The sequence below is a fragment of the Heptranchias perlo genome, chromosome 8 (genome assembly GCF_035084215.1).
Source record: "Heptranchias perlo isolate sHepPer1 chromosome 8, sHepPer1.hap1, whole genome shotgun sequence".
Taxonomy (NCBI): domain Eukaryota; kingdom Metazoa; phylum Chordata; class Chondrichthyes; order Hexanchiformes; family Hexanchidae; genus Heptranchias; species Heptranchias perlo.
Genome location: NC_090332.1, coordinates 33,666,584 through 33,690,370, shown reverse-complemented (window position 1 = coordinate 33,690,370; position 23,787 = coordinate 33,666,584). Strand labels below are relative to the sequence as shown.

General features: G+C 41.6%; 1 protein-coding gene across 4 annotated transcripts in view; it reads right to left on the bottom strand.

Annotated features, from left to right (window-relative positions):
- Positions 1 to 22,164: 22,164 nt before the first annotated feature.
- Positions 22,165 to 23,787, bottom strand: part of angel2 (angel homolog 2 (Drosophila)) — a 55,062-nt gene continuing 53,439 nt past the window's right edge. For all 4 annotated transcript variants that reach the window (XM_067988927.1, XM_067988928.1, XM_067988930.1 and 1 more), the window contains one exon: positions 22,165 to 22,338. In XM_067988927.1, the coding sequence (XP_067845028.1) occupies positions 22,190 to 22,338 (149 nt within the window). In that variant the 3' untranslated portion in view covers positions 22,165 to 22,189. The remainder of the gene's footprint in view (positions 22,339 to 23,787) is intronic.

Below are 23,787 nucleotides of genomic sequence, written 5' to 3'. Positions count from 1 at the left end.
GGGATGCACAAGGGTGTTTGAAGATTTGTCATGGTTTTTACTTATATTTGATTTCTGATCAACTCACATTACATATTATATTGTCACCACTACTGTCACGTCTTGGCATTCTTGACTGGCTTGTGCAATAAGGCCCTTTCATGAGGTTCTCCATGAACACCCTTGATGCCACCCATTGGGTCACCCGACAGTGGGTGTATGTGTAGTTGCACGACTATTTTGTGCAGGTGCCTGTGGCGCAGCACTGTGTTGTGTAGCTCCACGTGGCGGAGGTGGATGACGTGCCTGGCGAGGCTGGTGATGTTGCTCGTCCTCCAATGGAGTGATGAATGCAGCTGTGGAACCCCCACCACCCCCCCAGCCATCCTGACGGTGTGAGCGTGAGGGGGTCCACAAAGTAGGTAAATGTGTTTGGACAGCAGAATTTAGGTATGATGTAATAATTTTGAGTGTGGAGACAACGATGTGGCAGGCAAAACTTCGTCTGAGGTGACAGAGTGCCCTGCTGCAATGAATGAGGTACTTCCCCCAACTGTCAAGGAATCCTCTGCATCTCCCAATGGCTGCTGACTGAAACATGTCTGCAACAACAGGGAGTGTTTCCCACAGCATGGGAAACACACTGAGGAGAGTTCAAAATCACATCCCTGCTAAAATCTCTTCCCAATGAGGTCTGTCAATGACCTCAAATACCTCCTTAACTATCTAAGCTGTTATCCCAGCGGCTTTAATTGCCGGTGAGAGTCCCGCATGCGGGGGCTGCGCGCGCACTGATTTGCTTCATTGGGGAACCCAGAAACGGGCGGGTTGGAGCCGGGCTCCAGACCCGCTCCGGGATTCCCCAATTTTAGGAACCCCCCGTGCCACGATCGCACCCGCTCGGCTATCCTAAAATTGACCCCTATGCCTCTATAAATAAAGCCAAGGATCCCATATGCTTTTTTAACAGCCTTCTCAACTTGTCCTGCCACCTTCAAAGATTTATGTACATACATCCCCAGGTCTCTCTGTTCCTGTATCCCATTTAAAATTGTACCATTTATTTTATTTTGCCTCTCCTCATTCTTCCTACCAAAATGTATCACTTCACACTTCTCTGCGTTAAATTTCATCTGCCATGTATCTGCCCATTTCACCAGTCTGCCTATGTCCTCCTGAAGTCTGTTACTATCCTCCACATTATTTTCTACATCCCGGGTTTCGTGTCATCTGCAAACTTTGAAATTATACCCTGAATACCCAAGTCCAGGTCATTAATATATATTAAAAAGAGCAATGATCCTAACACCGACCCCTGGGGAACACCACTGTATACTTCCCTCTAGTCTGAAGAACAACCGTTCACCACTACTCTCTACTTTCTGTTCCTTAGCCAATTTTGTATCAACGCTGCCACTGTCCCTTTAATTCCATGGGCTTTAATTTTGCTAACAAGTCTATTATGTGGTACTTTATCAAATACCTTTTGAAAGTCGATATATGCAAGTTCAACTGCACTACTCTCATCAACCCTCTCCGTTATTTGATCAAAGAACTCAATTAAGTTAGTCAAACATAATTTTCCTTTAACAAATCCGTGCTGACTTTAATTTATTAGCCCATACTTTTCCAAGTGCCAATTACTTTTGTCCCGGATTATTGTCTCTAAAAGTTGCCCCACCACCGACGTAAGACTGACTGACCTGTAATCTTCACTGTACTCATTCAATGACTCTAATGCCTCCAACAATGCAGTACCCAGAACTGTGGTGCAATACTCCAATTGTGCTCTAACCAATATCTTTTACAAATTCAGCATCATTCCCTTGTTTTTAAATTTGGTGCACCATGTATTAAACCCAGAAATCCTGTTTGCCATTTTAATGGCCTTTTCTAACTGCTTCCACTTTAAAGATATATATGCACCTTTCACTGTCTAGGATATACTTCCTTTCACTCATCTTTTTACAAAAATGCATTGCTTCACATTGAACTGCACCTGCTGCCTACCTGCCCCCTCTATTAACCTGCCTATGAACTTCTGCATTCTTCTCACAGTTTGGTTTTCATCTTAATTTGAAATCAGCAGAAAAATTCAATATCATTCCTCTTTTGCCTATGTTCAAATCATATATATAAATGGAAAACAAAAAGGGGCCTGGCACAGATCCCTGTAGAACATCATTATCTATATCCTGCCAACCCAAAAGAAAATTTACATATACTCTTTGCTTCCTATTCCCAAGCTATATCTCTATTAATGCGTTTACATTCATTTCAACACTATGCATCTTGATTTTTTTAACAAGTCTCTCATAAAATGCCTACTAAGAATCTATATACTACGAATATACAACAATGAGGGACAGGAAAGACCCACTGGTCAATCCGGCCTGTCCCAAACAACTGCAATGCCTTGTGCATCACAATATATACACTCCCCACCTAACCCGAAAGCTATGTAACTTCCTGGGAGAGGCGAAAAACCAGATAAAACTCAGGCCATTTAGGGAAAGAAACCTGGAAAATTCCTCTCTGACCGTGTTAGGCGATCAAAACTAGTCCAGGAGACCATGCTGGTCCTCATTAACGTTATACGGTGCCTACCTTTTGTATGAGATGATTTCCATCCCAGAACAGAAACAGGTCCTGCTCTTGCTTGAAGAAATTTAGCGAATCATTATTCACCGCATGAGTTAGCAGTCTGTTCCAAGGCCCACTATTCTCTGGGAAAAGAACCATCCCCTAACATCCAACCTAGAAATGGCCTTATATAACTTGAGATTGTGACCCCTGGTCCTCCCTAACCTATTTGGTTGAAACAAACTGTCTACACAAACACAATCTATTCCCTTTATCAAATTATAAATCTCAATCAAATCACCCCTAAGTCTACATTTATCTAAAGCCTTGGTAACTAAGAGGCTTTAAACTAGGATATATATATATATATATAAACATCCATTACCAATTCTTTTCATCTATATACTCTTATTTTTTCAAAAAATTCAAATTAATTAGTCAAACATAAACTGCCCTTTACAAATCCATGTTGATATATCCCAAATTTGTCCATGTCTTTCTAAGTGTTAACTAATTCATTCCCCATTTTATGGAATCTAGAACCTGGATTTTAACTTCTGGCACGAACTGGCAGGCAGGGGCCAAGGTAGACAAGAAACCATGCTGCCCTCTGCGGCATGAGGTCTGGGAGATTTTAACTCCTTGGTCTCACCTGTATGGGTCCTGTCAGTCTCTCGTCTGAACCCGGAAGGAAGTGCTAGCTGGCCGGTAGGTTGGGTGGTTCCGGGTGGCAGGAAGCTGTCGCCAGAGACCCGCAAGAAAGGTCGCTGGCTGTCAGTAAGTGCTTAGCAGGAGGCCGGAAGGGCATTGTGGGTGGGGGAAGGAAGCCTGGGGTAGGGGGCCTTGTGAGGCCCGGAGGAGCACTCTTGCTCCTCCTGGCCCACAAACAAAAAAATTAAAATTACTTGCCTTTCTGGGGCTCTTCTGGCCCGTGGTCCACTCCCCCCTCCCCCCAAGTTGACCTGGCAAGGTAGCCACGATGGCTTCCCCATACAGACTTCGGTTTAAAATTAGTCGAGCCCCGACAGCATCATCGGAGTCCGATCTACATATTTAAAGAATAACCCTGCTGCTTTCCACTGGGTTAAAATTGCAACCCCCACAAAGGCAGTGAGATTGGAGGGGGTAAGTCGCTGCTGCCATTTTAACTGCCCATAGAAGTTTACCTACAACCAAGATAATATTAATTGGCCCGTTAATTCCTGGCTCATCTCTTTTCTCCTTTTTGAATGGGAGTTCATATGCTACACCTTGACCTTTGGCACAATCCCTCTTTCAAAGATTTTTGATAAATGTTAGTTAGTCACTATCATCTTCCCGAGCTTCTTCAGTATTCTGGGATGCATACCATCTGGGCCTGATGGCTTTCCTACTTCTAATCAACATCCTCCTCAGGTACTCCTGCAGTTCTACTTTCCTTTTCCTCTGTAAAACTGATGCAATGTATTTATTGACTATCTCTGTCATTCCCTCAATCTCGAGTACTAAATGGCACCCTTCATCTCTAAGTGGTTCCAGCCCTTCTTTAACTATCCTTTTACATCCAGTGCTTAGAAAAGCCTTTGTTCATACTTCCTCTTAGCCGTACAAGCTTCTCTTTTTCATTTCCTTCTATACATTCTTAATCTCCCTTTTTGTTTCCTTTCTATATCTTTAATAAGTCTCAGTTGTTTTATGTATTATTCCCCAATATTTATCATATGTCTCTTTTTAAAAGCTCATTTTTGCTCTAACCTCTGTTTATCTTTGCAACTCCTGTTTCTGATATACTTCATTTATTTCTATTTTAATATAGTTGACCTGTACCTTATTAATCTCGTATTTAAGTATCTCCTACTGTGAGTCCACTGCTCAATCTGCCATTTTTTTCACCTCACTGAAATTGTCTAATTGTAAGTTCAACACCTTTATCTTGGATTCCTCTTTTCCTGAAGTATGTTCCAGGGCAATAAACTGGCAGTGCTGTGTTGTCCTCACATATCTGTGATTAAGCTGTTGGATTTATGAATTTTAACACTGCTAGCTGCTTAAGTGTGAAAGTGCAAGTTTAATTTGGCCAGTTTCTGCTGTGTGATATTGCTGAATTTGTGAACCATAAATTGACAAGTGGAAACCCAGATGCACCCAGCAGTTTGATTGACATGTAATATTCACAAACAGAAACAGAGGGGCAAATTGACATAGGGACAAACAGATTAGACGGTTAAATGCGTGGCTGAAAGCATGGGGTGGGAAGCAGGGGTTTCAATTCATGGGGCACTGGCACTGGTACTGGGGAAGGAGGGAGCTGTTCTGTTAGGACGGGTTCCACTTAAACCGGGCTGGGACCAGTGTCCTGGCGAATCAAATAACTAGGGTGGTTTTTAGGGCCTTAAACTAATAAGTGGGGGGGGGGGGGTTCAGGTGAGGGTAATTTTATCAGTCTAAAAAGAAAAGTCAAGGCAGTATAGCAGAGTAGTGATTTGGTAAAAACAAGCAGAGTGTGTCAGGAAGGGACAGAGAGTTTAACAAAGGTAATAGGGCATTAGTGACTAAGGTCACATCAGGGAAAAAAAGTTAAATGTTAAAATTAAAGGTGATGCACCAAGTTAGATGAATTAATGGCACAAATAGAGATTAATGTGTTTGATCTATTAGCCATTACTGAGATGTGGTTGCAGGGCGACCAAGGTTGGGATGTAAATATTCTAGAGTACTTGACTTTTAGAAAAGACAGACAAAATGGAAAAGGAGGGGGGTAGCCCTGATAATAAAGGATGAGATAAAGACAGTAGTGAGAAAGGATCTTAGCTCAGAAAATCAGGATGTAGAATCATTTATGAGTGGAGCTAAGAAATAACATGGGGCAGAAAACACTGGTGGGAGTAGTTTACAGGCCCCCTAACAGTAGTTATAGTGTCGGACAGAGTATAAATCAGGAAATTAGAGGGGCATGTAACGAGGATAATGCAATAATCATGGGGGCTTTGATCTTCATATAGACTGGGCAAACCAAATTGGCAAAAGTAGTTTGGAGGACGAGTTCATGGAATGCATCCGAGACAGTTTTCTTGAACAATATGTCAAGGAACCAACTAGGGAACAGGCTATTTTAAATCTAGTAATGAGTAATGAGACAGGATTAATTAGTAATCTTATAATAAAGGATTCTCTGGGGAAGAGTGATCATAATATGATAGAATTTCATATTGAGTTTGAGAGTGATGTAATGAAGTCCAAAACTAGGGTCTTAAATTTTAAAAAGGGCAATTATGTAGGTGTGAGGGACGAATTGGCTAAGGTACATTGGGAAATTAGATTAAAAGATATGATGGTAGATAAGCAGTGATAAACATATAAAGAAATAATTCATAATTCCCAACGAATATACATACCCTTGAGAAATAAAAACTCCACAGGAAAAGTGATCTAACCGTGGCTAACTAGAGAAGTTAAGAATAGATTAAAAGAAGAGGCTTACAATGTTGCCAAAAAGAGTAGTAAGCCTGAGGATTGGAAGGGTTTTAGAAATCAGCAAAGGATAACCAAGAAATTGATAAAGAAGAAAACTGAATATGAGAGTAAATCGGCAAGAAATATAAAAATAGATTGTAAGAGCTTTTACAAGTATATAAAAAGGAAGAGATTAGCGAAAATAAACGTGGGTCCCTTAGAGGCAGAGGCAGGAGAAAATATAATGGGGAATAAGGAAATGGCAGAGACCTTAAACAAATATTTTATATCTGTCTTCACAGTAGAAGACACAAAAAAACATACTGGAAATAGTGGGGAATCAAGGGTCCAACGAGAGTGAAGAACTTAAAGTAAGTAAGATTAGAAAAGAAAAAGTTTTAGAAAAATTAATGGGACTAAAGGCTACAATCCCCTGGACCTGATGGCCCATATCCTAGAGTTTTAAAAGAGGTGGTTGCAGAGATAATGGATGCATTGGTTTTGATCTTCCAGAATTCCCTAGATTCGAGAACGGTCCCCATGGATTGGAAGGTAGCAAATGTAACCCTGCTATTCAAGAAAGGAGAGAGAGAGAAAACAGGGAACTATAGACCAGTTAGCCTGACATCAGTAGCAGGGAAAATGCTAGAATATATTATTAAGGAAGTAGTAACAGGGCACTTAAAAAATCATTATATGATTAGGCAGAGTCAACATGGTTTTATGAAAATCGTGTTTGACAAATCTATTAGAGTTTTTTGAGGGTTTAACTAGTAGGGTGGATGTGGGGAACCAGCAGATGTAGTATATTTGGGTTTTCAAAAGGCATTCGATAAGGTGGCACATAAAAGGTTGTTACACAAGGTTAGGGCTCATGGGATTGGGGGTAATATATTAGCGTGGATTGAGGATTAGTTAACAGACAGAAAACAGAGAATAGGAATAAATAGCTCATTTTCAGGTTGGCAGTTGTAACTAGTGGGGTGCCGCAGGAATCGGTGCTTGGGCCTCAGCTATTTACAATCTATATTAATGATTTAGATGAAGGGACTGAGTGTAATGTATCGAAGTTTGCTGACGATACAAAGCTAGGTGGGAAAGTAAGCTGTGAGGAGGACACAAAGAGAGTCTGCAAAGGGACATCGACAGATTAAGTAAGTGAACAAGGTGGAGGCAGATGGAGTATAATGTGGGGAAATGTGAGGTTATTCACTTTGGTAAGAAAAATAGACAAATGGAATATTTTTTAAATGGTGAGAAACTATTAAATGTTGGTGTTCAGAGGGATTTGGGTGTCCTTGTACACGAAACACAGAAAGTTAACATGCAGGAACAGCAAGCAATTAGGAAGGCAAATGGTATGTTGACCTTAACTGCAAGGGGGTTGGAGTACATGAGTAAGGAAGTCTTGCTGCAACTGTACAGAGCTTTGGTGAGACCACACCTGGAGTACTGTGTACAGTTTTGGTCTCCTTACCTAAGGAAGGATATACTTGCCATAGAGGCAGTGCAACGAAGGTTCACTAGATTGATTCCCTGGATGAGAGGGTTGTTCAATGAGGAAAGATTGAGTAGAATGGGCCTATACTCTCTGGAGTTTAGAAGAATGAGAGGCGATCTCATTGAAATATATAAGATTCTAAGAGGGCTCGACAGGGTAGATGCTGAGAGGATGTTTCCCCTGGCTGGAGAGTCTAGAACGAGGGGACATAGTCTCAGGATAAGAGGTCGGACATTTAGGATTGAGATGAGTAGGAATTTTTTCCCGCAGAGGTTCGTGAATATTTGGAATTCTCTACCCCAGAGGGCTGTGGATGCTCAGTCGTTGAGTATATTTAAGACAGAGATGGATAGATTTTTGGACTCTAAGGGGATCAAGGGATATGGGGATAGGGCGGGAAAGTGGAGTTGATGTAGAAGATCAGCTATGATCGTAATGAATGGCAGAGCAGGCTTGAGGGGCCGTATGGCCTACTCCTGCTCCTATTTCTTATGTACTTATGTTATTAGATGAATAATTATTCCTAATGCAGTAAAATATGAGCCAGAGTTTCTGGAAATATAAGGGCTGAAGGAAGACGATGGAAATGCAGGTAATGAATGCTGGATGGACAGCGAGATAATTGCAGGTCGTAGACTGGTTTACGTGGTACATAGCACACGGCTTAATAGGAAAAGAGAAAAGCCAAACAAATGTACATCATTATTGTTATGATATATACAAGCAGTACAATGACAATGACTGAGTTATCACATTGAGCTAGATTTTCCTCTTTATCTGAATAATAGATAAGTACTAATATTTAGTAAAAAATATCGAATACAAAACAAGACTGACACTAGCATACCACTTTGCCTCAATTTTATCTTTAAAATCTGAATCTGTTCAAGTTAAACAATAAAAACACTCACATCCAATAATGGTGCTTTCTCACTTCCTAAAGACTTTAATTGATACTTGGGAAATTGATTTGTTAATCCACCTGTGAGTGTGCAAAACTTACACATTATGGCTTACAAATATCTGAAATGCCAATTTAATCACAAGTGTTAGCAATCCACTTACGAGAATCCCAGATCTAACTGTGTACAATGTGAAGGATGTTCTGAAGGCTCTACCACTCTGGAAAAACACAAAGTTATCATGAAGAAGAATAAAAAAGGAAAATAATAAAAGTTAACTACAACAGCTTTGAGCTAGATATATGTAGGACTTGTTGAACTACCTGTCATGTTTATTGTAATTTCAATGCAGCAGTGAATCTATGTGACGAGGGCCTGGAGTGGAATATATATGTACATATATAATACATATACTTATAATGTCCTTTTTTGGATGAAAAACATGTTTGTCAAAATCATGCAACTGCTAATGACAGTAGGTGCCATGCGGTGTGAGAAAGACAGTATCAAGCCCAAATAAGAGTTTTATATACTAATGCACAGAGCATAAGAAATAAATTGAGGGAATTAGAGGCTCAAATGCAGCTTAGAGGGTATGACATGGTGGTCATTATTGATGTGGAGATGTTGAGACATGGCTGCCAGCTGGTCATGATTGGAAGTTAAATATTCCAGGTTTTAAGGTCGTTAGAAAGGATAGGGAAACTGGAAAGGGAGAAGGGGAAGCCTTATTGATTAAAGATACTATTACAACATTAGTAAGAGAGGATATATGTAAGGGAAAGCAATCAGTGGAGACTGTATGGTTAGAATTGAGGAATAAGAGAGGACTTAAAACTGTAATGAGAGTTGTCTATAGGCCTGCTGATAGCAACAATGAAGTGGCAGAACGTATTCATTCAGAGATTAGAGAGGCTTGTAACAAAAGCAGAGTTGTTTTAATGGGAGACTTTAATTTTCATATAGATTGGGAAGATCAGAGTAGCTCAGAAAGGTAGTGAATTTTTTGAGTGCATGCAAGATAGTATTCTGGAGCATTATGTTCTAGAATCAACAAGAGGGCAGGCCATACTAGATTTAGTAATGAGCCAGACTTAGTTAATAGTCTAACAATAATCATATTATCATCAAATTCAATGTTAGGTTTGAAAAGGAGAAACTTAACACAGTTACTAAGATTCTAGATTTTGGTAAGTCTAACTTTAACGGGATGAGACAGAGACTGATGACAGCAAACTGGTCAAAACTGTTATCGGTAAAACTACAGATGAACAGTGGGAGATGTTCAATAAAGAATTTAGCTTAGTACAGGACTAGTATATACTCCTAAGTGGCAAGAGCTCTACTTACCAAATAAAAGAGCCATGGTCAACAAGAGAGGTGAGAGATAACATAAAACTAAAGTATACAAAAGTGCAAAGAATAGTGTAGATCCAGGGGACTGGTAGAGATATAAACAGCAAAGGAAGATAAAAAAGATAGTAAGAGCTGCAAAAAGGGAATACAAAAAAAAACTTGTGAGGGATATCAAGATTAACACAAAAAGTTTTTACAATTATATTTGAAGAAAAAGGGTTGTCAAGAGTAACATGGGTCCTTTAAAAACAGATGTGGGTAATATTGCAAATGAAAATAAAGAAATGGCAGACTTGTTGAATAATTACTTTGTGTCAGTCTTCACAGTGGAGGAAGAGGATAATATACCTGACATTCCAGGGAAACTAATAATGAAACATGGACTGGAGCTCACTAAAGTTAACGTAAGCAAGAAAACAATACTAGAAAAAATAATGGCACTAAAGACTGACAAATCCCCAGGACCTGATGGTTTCCATCCCAGGGTTTTAAAGGAAGTAGGTGAGCAAATTGCAGATGCTTTAGCCATGATCTTTCAAAGTTCTTTCAATTCAGGCATTGTCCCTCTTAGATTGGAAAATTGCAAATGTCTACCGATCTCGGAAGGCAAATTATTGATCTGGTTGGGAGATTGGGTAGGCGGTAGAAGACAGAGAATAGGGATAATGGGTGTGTACTTGAATTGGAAGGGAGTGACTAGTGGTGTCCAACAAGGATCTATGCTGGGCCCTCAACTATTCACTATATTTACTAATAACTTAGATAACACAATAGACAGCCATGTATCCAAGTTTGCCGATGACATAAAGATTGTTGGCATAGTGAGTAGTGTAGAAGGGAGCATAAAATTACAAAGAGACATTGATAGATTAAGTGAGTGGGCAAAACTGTGGCAGGTGGATTTCAACGCAGGTTAAGTGTGAGGTCCTCCATTTTGTCAAGTATTTTTTTACATGGTGAAAAGTTAGGACCTGTGGAGGTCCAAAGGGATTTAGGAGTCCATGTGCACAGATCACTAAAATGTAGTAGTCAGGCACAAAAAATAATCAAAAAGGCTAATGGAATGTTAGTCTTTATGACTAGAGGGCTAAAATATAAAAGAGAGGTAGTTTTGCTACAGCTATACAAAGCCCTGGTTAGACCACATCTGGAGTACTGTGTACAGTTCTGGGCACCACACATCAGAAAGGATATATTGGCCTTGGAAGGAGTGCAGTGCAAATTCACCAGAAAGCTCCAAGGGTTAGATTATGAGGAGAGATTACATAAACTAAGTTTGTATTCCCTGGAATATAGAAGGTTAAGAGGTGATTTGATTGAGGTTTTTAGGATTTTAAAAGGAATTGATAGGATAGATAGAGAGAATTGTTTTCCGCTGGTGGGGGAATCTAAGGCAAGGGGACATAACCTTAAAATCAGAGCCGGGCCATTCAGGAGAGAAGTTAGGAAACACTTCTTCACGCAATAGGTGGTAAAAGTGTGGAACTCTCTCCCACAAAAAGCAGTAGCCTCTAGCTCAATTAATAATTTTAAATCTGAAATCAATAGATTTTTGCTAGCCAATGGTATTAAGGGATGTGGAGCTAAGGCGGGTGGACGGAGTTAGGAATCAGATTAGCCATGATCTCATTGAATGGCGGAACAGGCTTGAGGGGCTGAATGGCCTACTCCTGTTCCTATGTTTCTAGGAGGGAAAGAAATGAGGGGCACCATTTTGTATCGCATAGGAAGGAGTAAAGCATAGTTCTATTCAAAGGTCTTACAAGATTGAGTGTTAATTTGATTTTCTTCCAGCTTGACAAACAACCTATTATTGGTATGTGAAATATGATAAAAGTAGGGATACTTCAGCTTGTTTCCGAGATATTCAGTAGACTTCAGAGAACTACGGAAGAGAGGAAACTGAATAATATGTGAAATACTTTTTATGTCTAAACTCTACAGGACAGAATCTGGGAAATAATACATTAGATGATTCATGTTGGTAATTGAGGCAGTAAATATATAGCAGACAAAAGGTTTTAAACAGATTCATTATTTTAACAGTAAGATATACCTAAAAAAGTACACACACCAAGATTAAATTGATATAATGTATTACCCTGTACTGCTGACTTGAGGTAAGTATAAAGCAATGATGCAGGAAGCCTTTGATAATGCATTAATCTCCAGCTTCAAGTAATCAAAAGCAGGATCCCTTTAAGCAATTGTGGAAATCTGCTCCAATTGCACATTTGCCATATCTCTCTGCCCATCAATTAAACAGGTTCACAATCCATTAATGCCTTCTAAATGTGTCTTCCTGTCATTTGTCACGAATTATCGTACTGCTTTCTATAACAGGGTTCAGAAAATATTCATAAAACCTACAAGAATAACGATTCTTAACAAATCTCTCATATCTTGACAAGTCGAGGAGACTGAATTGAAGACATGGACCTTATCATTTAATAAGAACCAGATTTCTTGAGTATATGATAGCAATTCTATTCATATATTCATGTTTAAAGCAATCTTTACAATGATTTCCAAACTTACAATGATTTGTTTGGTCATTATTCTGTTTCTGGCATAGATGGAAAGATTACCAACCTTACAGGATTTTCTTCATTTTTCTAAAAGGTCATTGTGACAAAAATGGAATATTTGGTCCATGATTTATTTTTTATGTGGTCTCTCTTAGTTTAAATTAGTTTTAAAACATCACACTTAAGATGGAAGTTACACATTCATTTAAAAGCAAACAATATTGGCTTAAGGGGCTGGATTGCCTCAACAGTAGGGTTGCTAGCAGGAGTCAGGGTGGAACTTCCATCTGCCAGTTTGACCCCACTGTGACCCTGTCCAATTTTCCTGGGTGAAAGTCAATTATATAAACATGGTGGGCTCCCAGCACTAATGTCACTCGTCAGTAAGAGTCTGCCTCTCTGGGGGAGAGAAATGTTGTGCTGCAGCAGTGGTGCACTGATGGCAGTAATGGCAAGGGGCCATCCAGCAATGCTTCTTAACTGCAGCGACAAATGAGTGGGCAGGAACCTTGGTAAACTTTAGTTCTGGGGAGGGGCAGTAACCAGTAGTGCTCCAGAGGTTGTGCAGTACTTTGTGAGAAGAAACTGATGGGTTGTAATGTCTTAGCAGTCTGGCATCCATCACAAAAGAAGTCCTCTTGCACCTTCTACACAGGCATTGTTTACCGGAGGTGGAGCAGCAGCACAATGGGGGAAAATGGCACAGAGCCCTAAGCTTCACTTACTCGCCATCATTTACATGGTGCAGGGCAGGCATGTGACAGGCACTACTTTCCACACCTAAGGAACGGTGAAGGAAAACATCTGCAACCAATTTTAGGGGTAAGGATTTACCACAAAGCCGTCCCACCCCATTTCCCTACATTCTATAAGAACATAAGAAATAGGAGTAGGCCATACCGCCCCTCGAGCCTGCTCCGCCATTCAATCAGATCATGGCTGATCTTCGACCTCAACTCCACTTTCCCACCCGATCTCCATATCCCTGATTCCCCTAGAGTCCAGAAATCTATCCATCTCAGCCTTGCATATATTCAATGACTCAGCATCCACAGCCCTCTGAGGTAGAGAATTCTCCACCCCGTCCGGGGACTATCCGAAAACCGCTAGTTTGGGGAGGGACTGAGTTCTTCAGAGTCTCCATCATAAGTTTTTTATTGGATGAGAAATTCCAATGGAGAATGGTAGGTGCTTCTTTTGTCTGCCTCCTGTGCTAATGTCAGAAGAGGATATGGGATTGGCGGGATGACATCACCTGCCAGAAATCCCAACAGTTCTGCCTCCTTTGCCTTGAGCATAAAGTATGCCTGCAAAGGTGCATGATGCTGGTGTACTTGCATGTCACTGTCAGGAATGGGGCCCACAATTCTGGCTTCCTAGGAAAGTGGCTGTTGCAAACTGGATCTTTAAAAAAAAAATCTCCATTCTTTGGATGAAACAACCCACTTCTTTCCCCCAAAAGAGTGGCAAGGTGCCGTTTTGAAATTCCTGGCCCCATGTGGGCTGTGCGCTCATGGAGCAGGTAAATTGTGCGGTCACCCACTTCCTTTTATACAAAGATATCCCTCAGATTTGGGACAGACTGATAGGTGACAGTTGCATTATGGCGACAGTGCAAGCCTCCGTGAATTTTCTGTTGGTTTGCTCAGGAATAAGTCTGCTAGCTCTAATTGTCTTAAAACCCGTGGCTCTGAAAATCCATGGGCCAATGAACCTGGCCTATATGCTGAGATTGTGCCTGCCAGAAACCTCTGCCGATGACCCTGGTGAACTTTCCAGAGTCAGGGGAAGATTCCTTAATTTATCTGCAAATGACAGGTGCCTATGGCACTAGGGATGCATCAATGGCACCTGTCATGTTTGAGTCCCCGGAAAGTCCGCTGAAGGATCCTGAGCTGGAGGGGTTGCCAGGTGTTCTCCTAGAAGAAACTTCAGAATTCCCCCTGGCGGTCCCATTAAAAAATTTAGCACCCGGATCTTTGGGGATCAGGCCTAGATTCTGGACTCTGCCCCCAACTGGTTATTCAGGAAACTTCGGCACTAGGCAGGGCCTTACGTCCCAGCCTAGTTCTGGTGTACCCCTGATGAAGTTACAGCAATGATACGCCAGAATGGTTGTGGATTTTCATGGCTCATTTGTTTTATCCCAAGTTCTACAATTAAGCTAGCAAAGGACCCCATGATTGGTTTGTCGGTTTAATGCTTTGTTAACTAGCTCCAGAGTGCTGCATCTGAACTGGTTCAGAATATCTTATCCTGAAGCTACGGTAAAAACTCTATCCATCAATAAACCTGTTTGAAAGTTTAGTCTGTTATGAAAAGTGTCTAGTAGTGTGGCTGATACTATTCATCTTCTTAAGTAACCTGAGATCTAATGGAAATCCTATCTGCTATCTGGCAGCAATAGAAGTTCTCATTGTTCACCTGGGGCACATTATCCCAGATTATTTTGCACACACGATCATGTTTCAGTTCAGAGTGAGAACCTGCCTACGGAAATGGGCTGTTTGTGTTAGAGACAAGGAAAAAGTATCTGGCATGAGCTTAAACTGTAACATTGGTTTTACGTTATAATGTGGCCCTATGGAAAACAGTGTTCAAAGACAGCAACTTCCTTGCGCTGCTCCTCAGGAAAGACAATTAGGAGCTGGTTTGCACCATGAAAATCTATTAACCACATATGGGTAGTCTGTGTCATGACACATATAGGGTCTCATTCGCAACTAAACTGTTTTCTTGGCTTTAATTTCTTTTTTAAAAAAAGTAGACCTGTGTCTGAGAAACAATTGTTTCAATTTGTGCTACTAGTGAGTTCATGTAGTGCTGATTGTATGTGTCTGCATTCTTGCATCATGATGTGAAACTGAGTCACGACAGAAGTGTGTGGATGAATAGAACTGGCTCTACTCGTTTAGTGCCACACCGCAGAAGGAAGCCAATCTGACAGCAGCTCACCAGACCCATGAAAATATGAGTCTCCAACCACTGCCTGAAAGAATACCGCATCTGATAGCAGTCCCTTAACATAAAATCACCATAAGGGGCATCCTCCACACAATGCTGAAGTGAACTGGTACCATGCCATGTATGCTTGCAAAAATTACATGAAAGGATGACCTTGTCTTGAAAACGTCAACTGACTTAGCATCCATAACCTTTTGGGGAAGATAATTCCAGATTTCTTCTATCCTTTGTGTGAAAAAGTGCTTCCTGATTTCACTTCTGACTGGCCTAACTCTAATTTTAAGATTATGACCCCTTGTTCTGGATTCCCCCTCCAGAGGAAATAGTTTTTCTGTATCTACCCTAGCGAATCCTTTGTCATTTTAAATACCTCAATTAGATCATCCCTCAACCTTCTAATCTCAAGGGACTACAAGCTAAGTTTATGCAACCAGTCTTCATAATTTAACCCTTTAAGACCTGGTATCATTCTGGTGAATCTGAGTTGTACCCTTTCCAAGGCCAATATATCTTCCCTGATGTTCGATGCCCAAAATTGAATGCAGATGGGCTCTTACTAAGGCACTGTACAACTGAGGCATCACTTTCCCACTTTTGAATTCTAATCCCCTTGAGATAAAGGCCAACATTCCATTAGCCTTTCTGATTACTTTTTATACCTGTGCACTAGTTTTTAGTGGTTTGTGTGATTGGACACCTAAATCACTTTGATCCTCCACGGCTCTGAGTCTCTCACCATTAAGAAAATATCCTGATTTGACTTTTTTGGATTCAAAATGAATGACCTTACACTTCCCTACATTGAACTCTATCTGCCACAGCTTTGCCCACTCACTTATTCCCTTTGTAACTTCCTGCTCCTATCTACACAACTTACTGTGCCTCCTAACTTAACTTGGATATACAATTCTCTATTCCTTCATCCAAGTCAATATATATGGCAAAAAGCTGAAGCCACAGTACAGATCCCTGGGGAACCCCACTTGTCTCATTCTGCCAATCAGAGAACATTCCCCTTAAATCTCTACTCTCTGTTTCCTATCTCTCTAACAATTACTGACCCACATCACAAGGTTACTTCCAATTCCATGGACTTTCATTTTTGCTAATAATCTCTTGTGCAGTTGATGAAAAATTATTTCTATTGCACAACAATGCAAATGCACAAGTATATCTCCAGAGGCAAATAAGCAATCGTATTGTAGGATAGCTCTACCTGAGCTTGGGTAGAGAACATACTGCTGGCAAAAATTCTGCACAGCTAAAAAATAAATTAAATGTACTACTTTTTACAGTAGCTGTCTTGTTAGGCACACTTCTCGTCTAAAATTTATACTTTGGGGTTTAATAGTTGTTTTTAATAGTCCGACGTTAGTAAGCTCTATGTATGTGAATGCTCAAGCGTTCGAGTACCACTCTACCGATATTTGTATTCTGTGCATGTCCATAAAACAGGCACCGCTATGCCAGTACTAAAACTGTAGATGAGCTGATGGCCCGTATAACTTCATTCTTTGTGGTTGCTCCACAATGAAGAAGGTGCCAGTTTTAGACTGACACCTGTAGTATAACTGCACCCTAAGGCACATTATTGGACAGAGTAGAAGCTTTTCTCTGTATCTAACCTGCACTATATCTGACATGGGATTAGTTGATGCTGCTGTTAGGTACGTGAAATGGCAAATTGTGCCTGTGATATAACCAGATCCCAGCATCAGTCCATGCTAACCATTTGACACCATAGATCAATCAAACCTTTGGGGAAAAAAATGGTAACATGTACCAATCAGTATCATTACAAGTTCACTACAATATTACAAACAAGATGTTTAATATACACTCATGCCCCTCTAATACTCCTGTAATTGTTATCCAGCAAGAAGCTGAGCCATACAGATCTAGAAGGTCCCAAGTTTGATGCCTGGTCTGTACTACCTAGTGGAGCTCAGCCAGAGCAACTATAGATATGGTACAACAAGCCTAAGCTCCCCAGGTTAGGCAGGGGAAAATAGTTAGGTGAGGGCAGGATTAGATGCAATTGTCCCACAGGTGAATAACCCGCCAAGAATAATGGAAGCCATTAATGGTGAGGCACTGGTCGGTGAGTGCCCAGGTAACTGTGTCTGAGTCTGAAGTCAATTATTTTCAGGACAGAAAGAAAGAAAATTGGCAAGAAAAAAATCCAGTCCGACAGAATGCATGCATGACCCGAAATCAATTATTTTAATGTGATTTGACAAACAATGGGCCTCCTATTAAAGTCAGAATGATCAATTTAGATACACTATTCAAAACATACACTTTTGTTTCTATTTCTCCTTCATTTTTGTGGACGTACAGGTAATGTTCAAAAAAGATTCAGTAACTACACTTCCTGCAATCACCATCTTTCTTAAATTACATGGATATTTAAATACTATCAGCAATGAGTTCACCCGCTTCGACAACCCACTTTCAGGTTGAATCTGACTGCTCACAATCGTTAACTTCCACCTCTGCAATATTGCCCACCTCTACCCCATTTCAGTACCCCCACCGCTGAAGTCCTTATACATGCTTTTGTCACTTTCAGATTTGACAACGTTAATGGCTTCCCATTACATAAATTCCAAATTGTCCAAAACTCTCTTGTTCACATACTGTACTAAGTTTCATTCATTCATAACCCTTGTCGTCACTGATCTTCACTGGCTCCTTGTCCTCCAATGTATCATATTTTACATACTGGTCCTGGTCTATAAATCCCTCCACAGCCTTGCCCCACTGTGCTGCTGAAAGCTCATTCAGTTCTATAAGCCCTTCCAAATATTTGTTCCTCTGAATCTTGCCGCCCATTCATCCCCTGCTCTTTTCCTGGCACGAATGTTACTTGCACTTATCAGCCCAAGCCTGGATGTTGTCCAGGTCTTGCTGCATGCAGGCATGGACTGCTTCATTACGAAGGGGTTGCGAATGGAACTAAACACTGTGCAATCATCAGCGAACATCCCCATTTCTGACCTTATGATGGAGGGAAGGTCATTGATGAAGCAGCTGAAGATGGTTGGGCCTATGACACTGCCCTGAGGAACTCCTGCAACAATGTCCTGGGGCTGAGAATGATTGGCCTCCAACCACCACTACCATCTTCCTTTGTGCTAGGTATGACTCCAGCCACTGGAGAGTTTTCCCCCTGATTCCCATGGACTTCAATTTTACTCGGGCTCCTTGGTGCCACACTCGGGTCAATTGCGGCCTTGATGTCAAGGGCAGTCACTCTCAGCTCACCTCTGGAATTCAGCTCTTTTGTCCATGTTTGGACCAAGGCTGTAATGAGGTCTGGAGCCGAGTGGTTCTGGCGGAACCCAAACTGAGCATCAGTGAGCAGGTTATTGGTAAGTGCCGCTTGATCGCACTGTCGGCGACACCTTCAGTCACTTTGCTGATGATTGAGAGTAGGCTGATGGGGCGGTAATTGGCCGGATTGGATTTGTCCTGCTTTTTGTGGACAGGACATGCCTGGGCAATTTTCCACATTGTAGTTGTACTGGAACAGTTTGGCTAGAGGCGCGGCTAGTTCTGGAGCACAAGTCTTCTGCACTACAGCCAGGATGTTGTCGGGACCCATAGCCTTTGCTGTATCCAGTGCACTCAGCCATTTCTTGATATCACTTGGAGTGAATTGAATTGGCTGAAAACTGGCTTGTGTGAGGGTGGGGATATCGGGAGGAGGCCGAGATGGATCATCCACTTGGCACTTCTGGCTGAAGATGGTTGCAAATGCTTCACGTGCTGAACTCCGCCATCATTGAGGATGGGGATGTTTACAGAGCCTCCTCCTCCCGTTAGTTGTTTAATTGCCCACCACCATTCACGACTGGATGTGGCAGGACTGCAGAGCTTTGATCTGATCCGTTGGTTGTGGAGACGCTTAGCTCTGTTATTGCATGTTGTTTCCGCTGTTTAGCATGCATGTAGTCCTGAGTTGTAGTTTCACCAGGTTGCCACCTCATTTTTAGGTACGCCTGGTGCTGCTCCTGGCATGCTCTTCTATTACATTGAACCAGGGTTAATCCCCTGGCTTGTTGGTAATGGTAGAGTGAGGAATATGCCGGGCCATGAGGTTACAGATCGTGCTGGAATACAATTCTGCTGCAGCTGCTGATGGCCCATAGCGCCTCATGGATGCCCAGTTTTGAGCTGCTAGATCTGTTCTGAATCTATCCCATTTAGCACAGTGATAGTGCCACACAACACGTTGGATGGTGTCTTCAGTGCAAAGACGGGACTTCATCTCCACGAGGACTGTGTGGTGGTCACTCCTACCAATACTGTCATGGACAGATGCATCTGTGACAGGTAGATTGGTGAGGATGAGTTCAAGTAGGTTTTTCCCTCGTGTTGGTTTGCTCACCACGAGCCGCAGGCCCAGTCTGGCAGCTATGTCCTTCAGGACTTGGGCAGCTTGGTCAGTAGTGGTGCTACCGAGCCACTCGGTGATGGACGTTGAAGTCCCCCACCCAGAGTACATCCTGTGCCCTTGCTACCCCCAGTGCTTCCTCCATAAGACCATAGAGGTAGGAGCAGGAGTAGGCCATTCGGCCCCTTGAGCCTGCTCCACCATTCAATGAGATCATGGCTGATCTGATTTTTACCTCAACTCCACTTTCCCATCTTTTCCCCATATCCTTTGACTCCCTTGCTGATCAAAAATTTGTCTAACTCAGCCTTGAATGTATTCAATGATTCAGCCTCCACAGCTTTTTGGGGTAAAGAATTCCAAAGATCCACGACTCTCTGGGAGAAGAAATTCCTCCTCATTTCGGTCTTAACGGGCGACCCCTTATTCTGAGACTATGCCCTCTAGTTTTAGATTCCCTCATGAGGGGTAACATCCTCTCAGCATCTACCCCATCAAGTCCCCTCAGAATCTTCTATGTTTCAATAAGATCTCTCATTCTTCTAAACTCCAATGAGTATAGACTGAACCTGTTCAATCTTTCCTCATAAGACAACCGTTCCATACCCGGAATCAACCTAATGAACCGTCTCTGAACTGCCTCCAATGCAAGTATGTCCTTCCTTAAATAAGGGCACCAGAACTGTACACAAGTGGTGCTCAACATGGAGGAGGACTGATTTATCAGCTGAGGGAGGACAGTAGGTGGTAATCAGCAGGAGGTTTCCTTGCCACTGTTTGACCTGATGCCATGGGATCCAGAGTCAATGTTGGGAACTCCCAGGGCCACTCCCTCCTGACTGTATATCACTGTACCACCACCTCTTGGTGGGTCTGTCCTGCCGATGAGACAGGACATATCTAGGGATGGCGATGAAAGAGTCTGGGACATTGGCTGAAAGGTATGATTCTGTGAGTATGGCTATGTCAGGCTGTTGTTTGACTAGTCTGTGGGACAGCCCTCCCAATTTTGGCACAAGTCCCCAGATGTTAGTGAGGAGGAATTTGCAGGGTCGACTGGGATTGGTTTGCCTTTGTCATGTCCGGTGCCGAGTGGTCCGATGTGGGTGGTCCGTCCGGTTTTATTCTTATGACTTTTTTTTAAGCGAGATTGTACAACTGAGTAGCTTGCTAGGCCATTTCAGAGGGCAATTAAGAATCAACCATGTTGCTGTGGGTCTGGAGTCACATATAGGCCAGACCGAGTAATGGCCACCATTACTGATACTAGTTTTTTTTAATTCCAGATTTTATTTAATTAATTGAATTTAAATTCCCCAGCTGCCGTGGTGGGATTTGAACTCATGGACTCCGGATTATTAGTCCAGGCCTCTGGATTACTAGTCTAGTAACACAACCACTATGCTACCGTACCCGTGATCAACAGCAATGCTGGAATGCTGAAGCTACCTTCTCATCTCCCTTTTTATTCCTGAAAGACCAAACTCCCTCCACTTTTATTTTCTGCTCTTGGAAAAAGCTAAAAATATAAAGAGTAAATTTCCATGGGGATTCTGCTGCTCATCTGCTGTAACTTCAGTGGAAGAGCTGTGGAAACCCTAGGAAAGATGCATAAACACCTATAACCTGGCAGTAACCTGTAACACTCTCTCTTTGTCGGTTCCCAGCACTAAAGTGGGAACTGCCAATTTACTTTTGAAGCAACCTAGAGTGCTATCATCTATACACTGCTATGTGCTTTAAAAACAGATTGCTAGATTGCAATTTAAGTTTTAGTTAAGATTCTGTAGGGGTAATGGGGGGGGGGGGCGGGGTCGGGATCATGATGCACAAAGGGTGAGTGGACAAGGCATTCTGCAATCTCCACTAACCTTGCTCAGCCTCAGCCACATCCTCCCTGTCCCATTTACTGCTCTGTACGCTCCCTCACCCAGCCTCATGCTTGCAATATTCTTTCTACCTCCCTCCCACCACTGTTGTTCCTAAGCTTCATTCCCACATCCTGCCAAGATCCTGGCCCCATCCCCAACCTGTGAACCTCTCTGTCCCACCTACTGCTCCTGCTTGCCAGCTTGGTCCAGGCTAATGGCATTTTCTCTTCACTGTGCTTCCTGCCTAGCCGTGGCCTCAGTCCCAAACCATGCTACTCTTTCTTTGCTAGTTCCCAACACTGAAAGAATCTGGCAATATCTTAATATTAATTGTATTAAATGGTATGAATTATTTGCTTTTGTCTGTCTTTGGGCACAATGAAAGGTATCCCTCTGGCATTTAAACTTATACTTTTGCACTATTTCTCACTATTCTCAACAGCTGTAAATATTTGTGCAGTATTATTGCACATTACTAAGTTTTTAAAAAAGCAAAAAATAAACCAGAAACTTTTTATTTCGTTTTTGGACAGAGTATTTAAAACCTTTCAGAAATTTATCAAAAGTGAAAAATGATACACAATAAAAAATTTTGTACCCCACATAATGCATGGTTTTGGATCAAATACTGAACAGGTGCAGAAGGAAGAAATTGTTAAGCAGCTTTATTAATATCAAAGTTTATGTCTAAATTTTGCTAACAAAGGCAGGTGATCAGAAGAGTTGCTTTCATTGGGTAATCTATTTACACTCCATAGATCTTGTTCAGTAAGTAGAGCAAGTTTTCCAAGAAGCTGCAAGTGACCGTCATGGGCAGCACCTCCTATAGAAGCAAAAAAAATATTACTGTATGTATAATCTCTGGGATCAAGGTATGGAAAATAATCTTAAAAAGGAATCAACAACTGAATTATGTGCAGCACATCAATTCCAAAACTACACTGGACCACAGTTTGAAAAACAAAATCCTCCACAAATACTAAAAAAAAGTTTCTTTATTGAGGTTTTTTTTGTTGTATTTTAAAATTGTATCCCTTCCCGTACACTATTCTCAGTCATCTACCAAAGCACTCAAGCCTTTTACAAGGTGGCACGTCAGCAACTTTCCTTCCTTTTTTGTTGGCAAAACATGTGACCTCCATGATGGATCAGAGCCTGCCAGAGGGGAAAACTGTGGACATGAACCCATGTCCTAAAATTCTGAGACAGTATACTGGAGCACAAAAGCACTCTGCCACCACATCAGCTTCACTGGTTAGCCACTTGTCACTATTTATCACATGCACAAATAATTGAGCAAACGTACAATGCTGCCCATTTTTCTCGTAAGATATTTACTTTCTTTTTCCCTTCAGCTCTTCTAGTTTCCACGTACTATCTTTGGATAAGATGATGGGAAGACGACTTATTTTGAAACTTCAGTCAACGTTACTCTATAACTGACTTGGGAAATCAATGGGGCTGATTTTCAATTATGCCGCACATTGGGCAGGTGCACCGCTTGCCTGATGGCATTATTGGGATGCCAGAACCATTTTTGTGGTCAGCCCTTATTTCAATTGGTTCTACAAGCTGCAAATACTCAATGAGTGCTAACAGGCAGCTCACCGATTGGGTGGGGGCGGGATGAATCTGGCAGGTGATCTGTGGAGCCCAGCTTGCAGTTAAGCCTTAAAAAGGCAGGGTGGCACAATATTTTTGTCAAGCTAGAAATAGCATTCATGCTCCACTTGGCTCCATAAAAATTAATGGCATTGAGGCAATTCTACATCCAGAGCAGCTGCAGTAGTTAAGATTTAAAAAGTTTATCTTAACTAGAAAATTGAAGCATTTTCCAGCGAAATTAGAACTGAAAGGTTTAAAACATGGTTTAGTAACTGGAGGCTGCCATACAATACAATGGTTAATAGTTTTCTATACCAAGATCAGAAGGTGCTGGGGTAAACTGACGTTATAGCACCGTTCATCACTTGGACCACTACAGTTAACTGTAACCACACTGAAATGCTACAGGTTTTCAAAATTCCTTTAATTGCAGCCAAGATTCCTTTCCCAACTGAGAAGGTTTGTGCATCCATTAACACAATAACTCAAAAACATATAGGAGAGCTTTCACTAAAGCTCACAAGTGACTTTTTTTTTTAAAAAAAGGTCCACTGGAGACATGCACTAGTAAAGCCATGTTTCTGGGCTACAATTGGAATTCCTCTATTTACACACTTATCAGCTGGCAAGAGTTCCTTTTAGGGCTTAGTGAAAGCTCCAAAAGTCC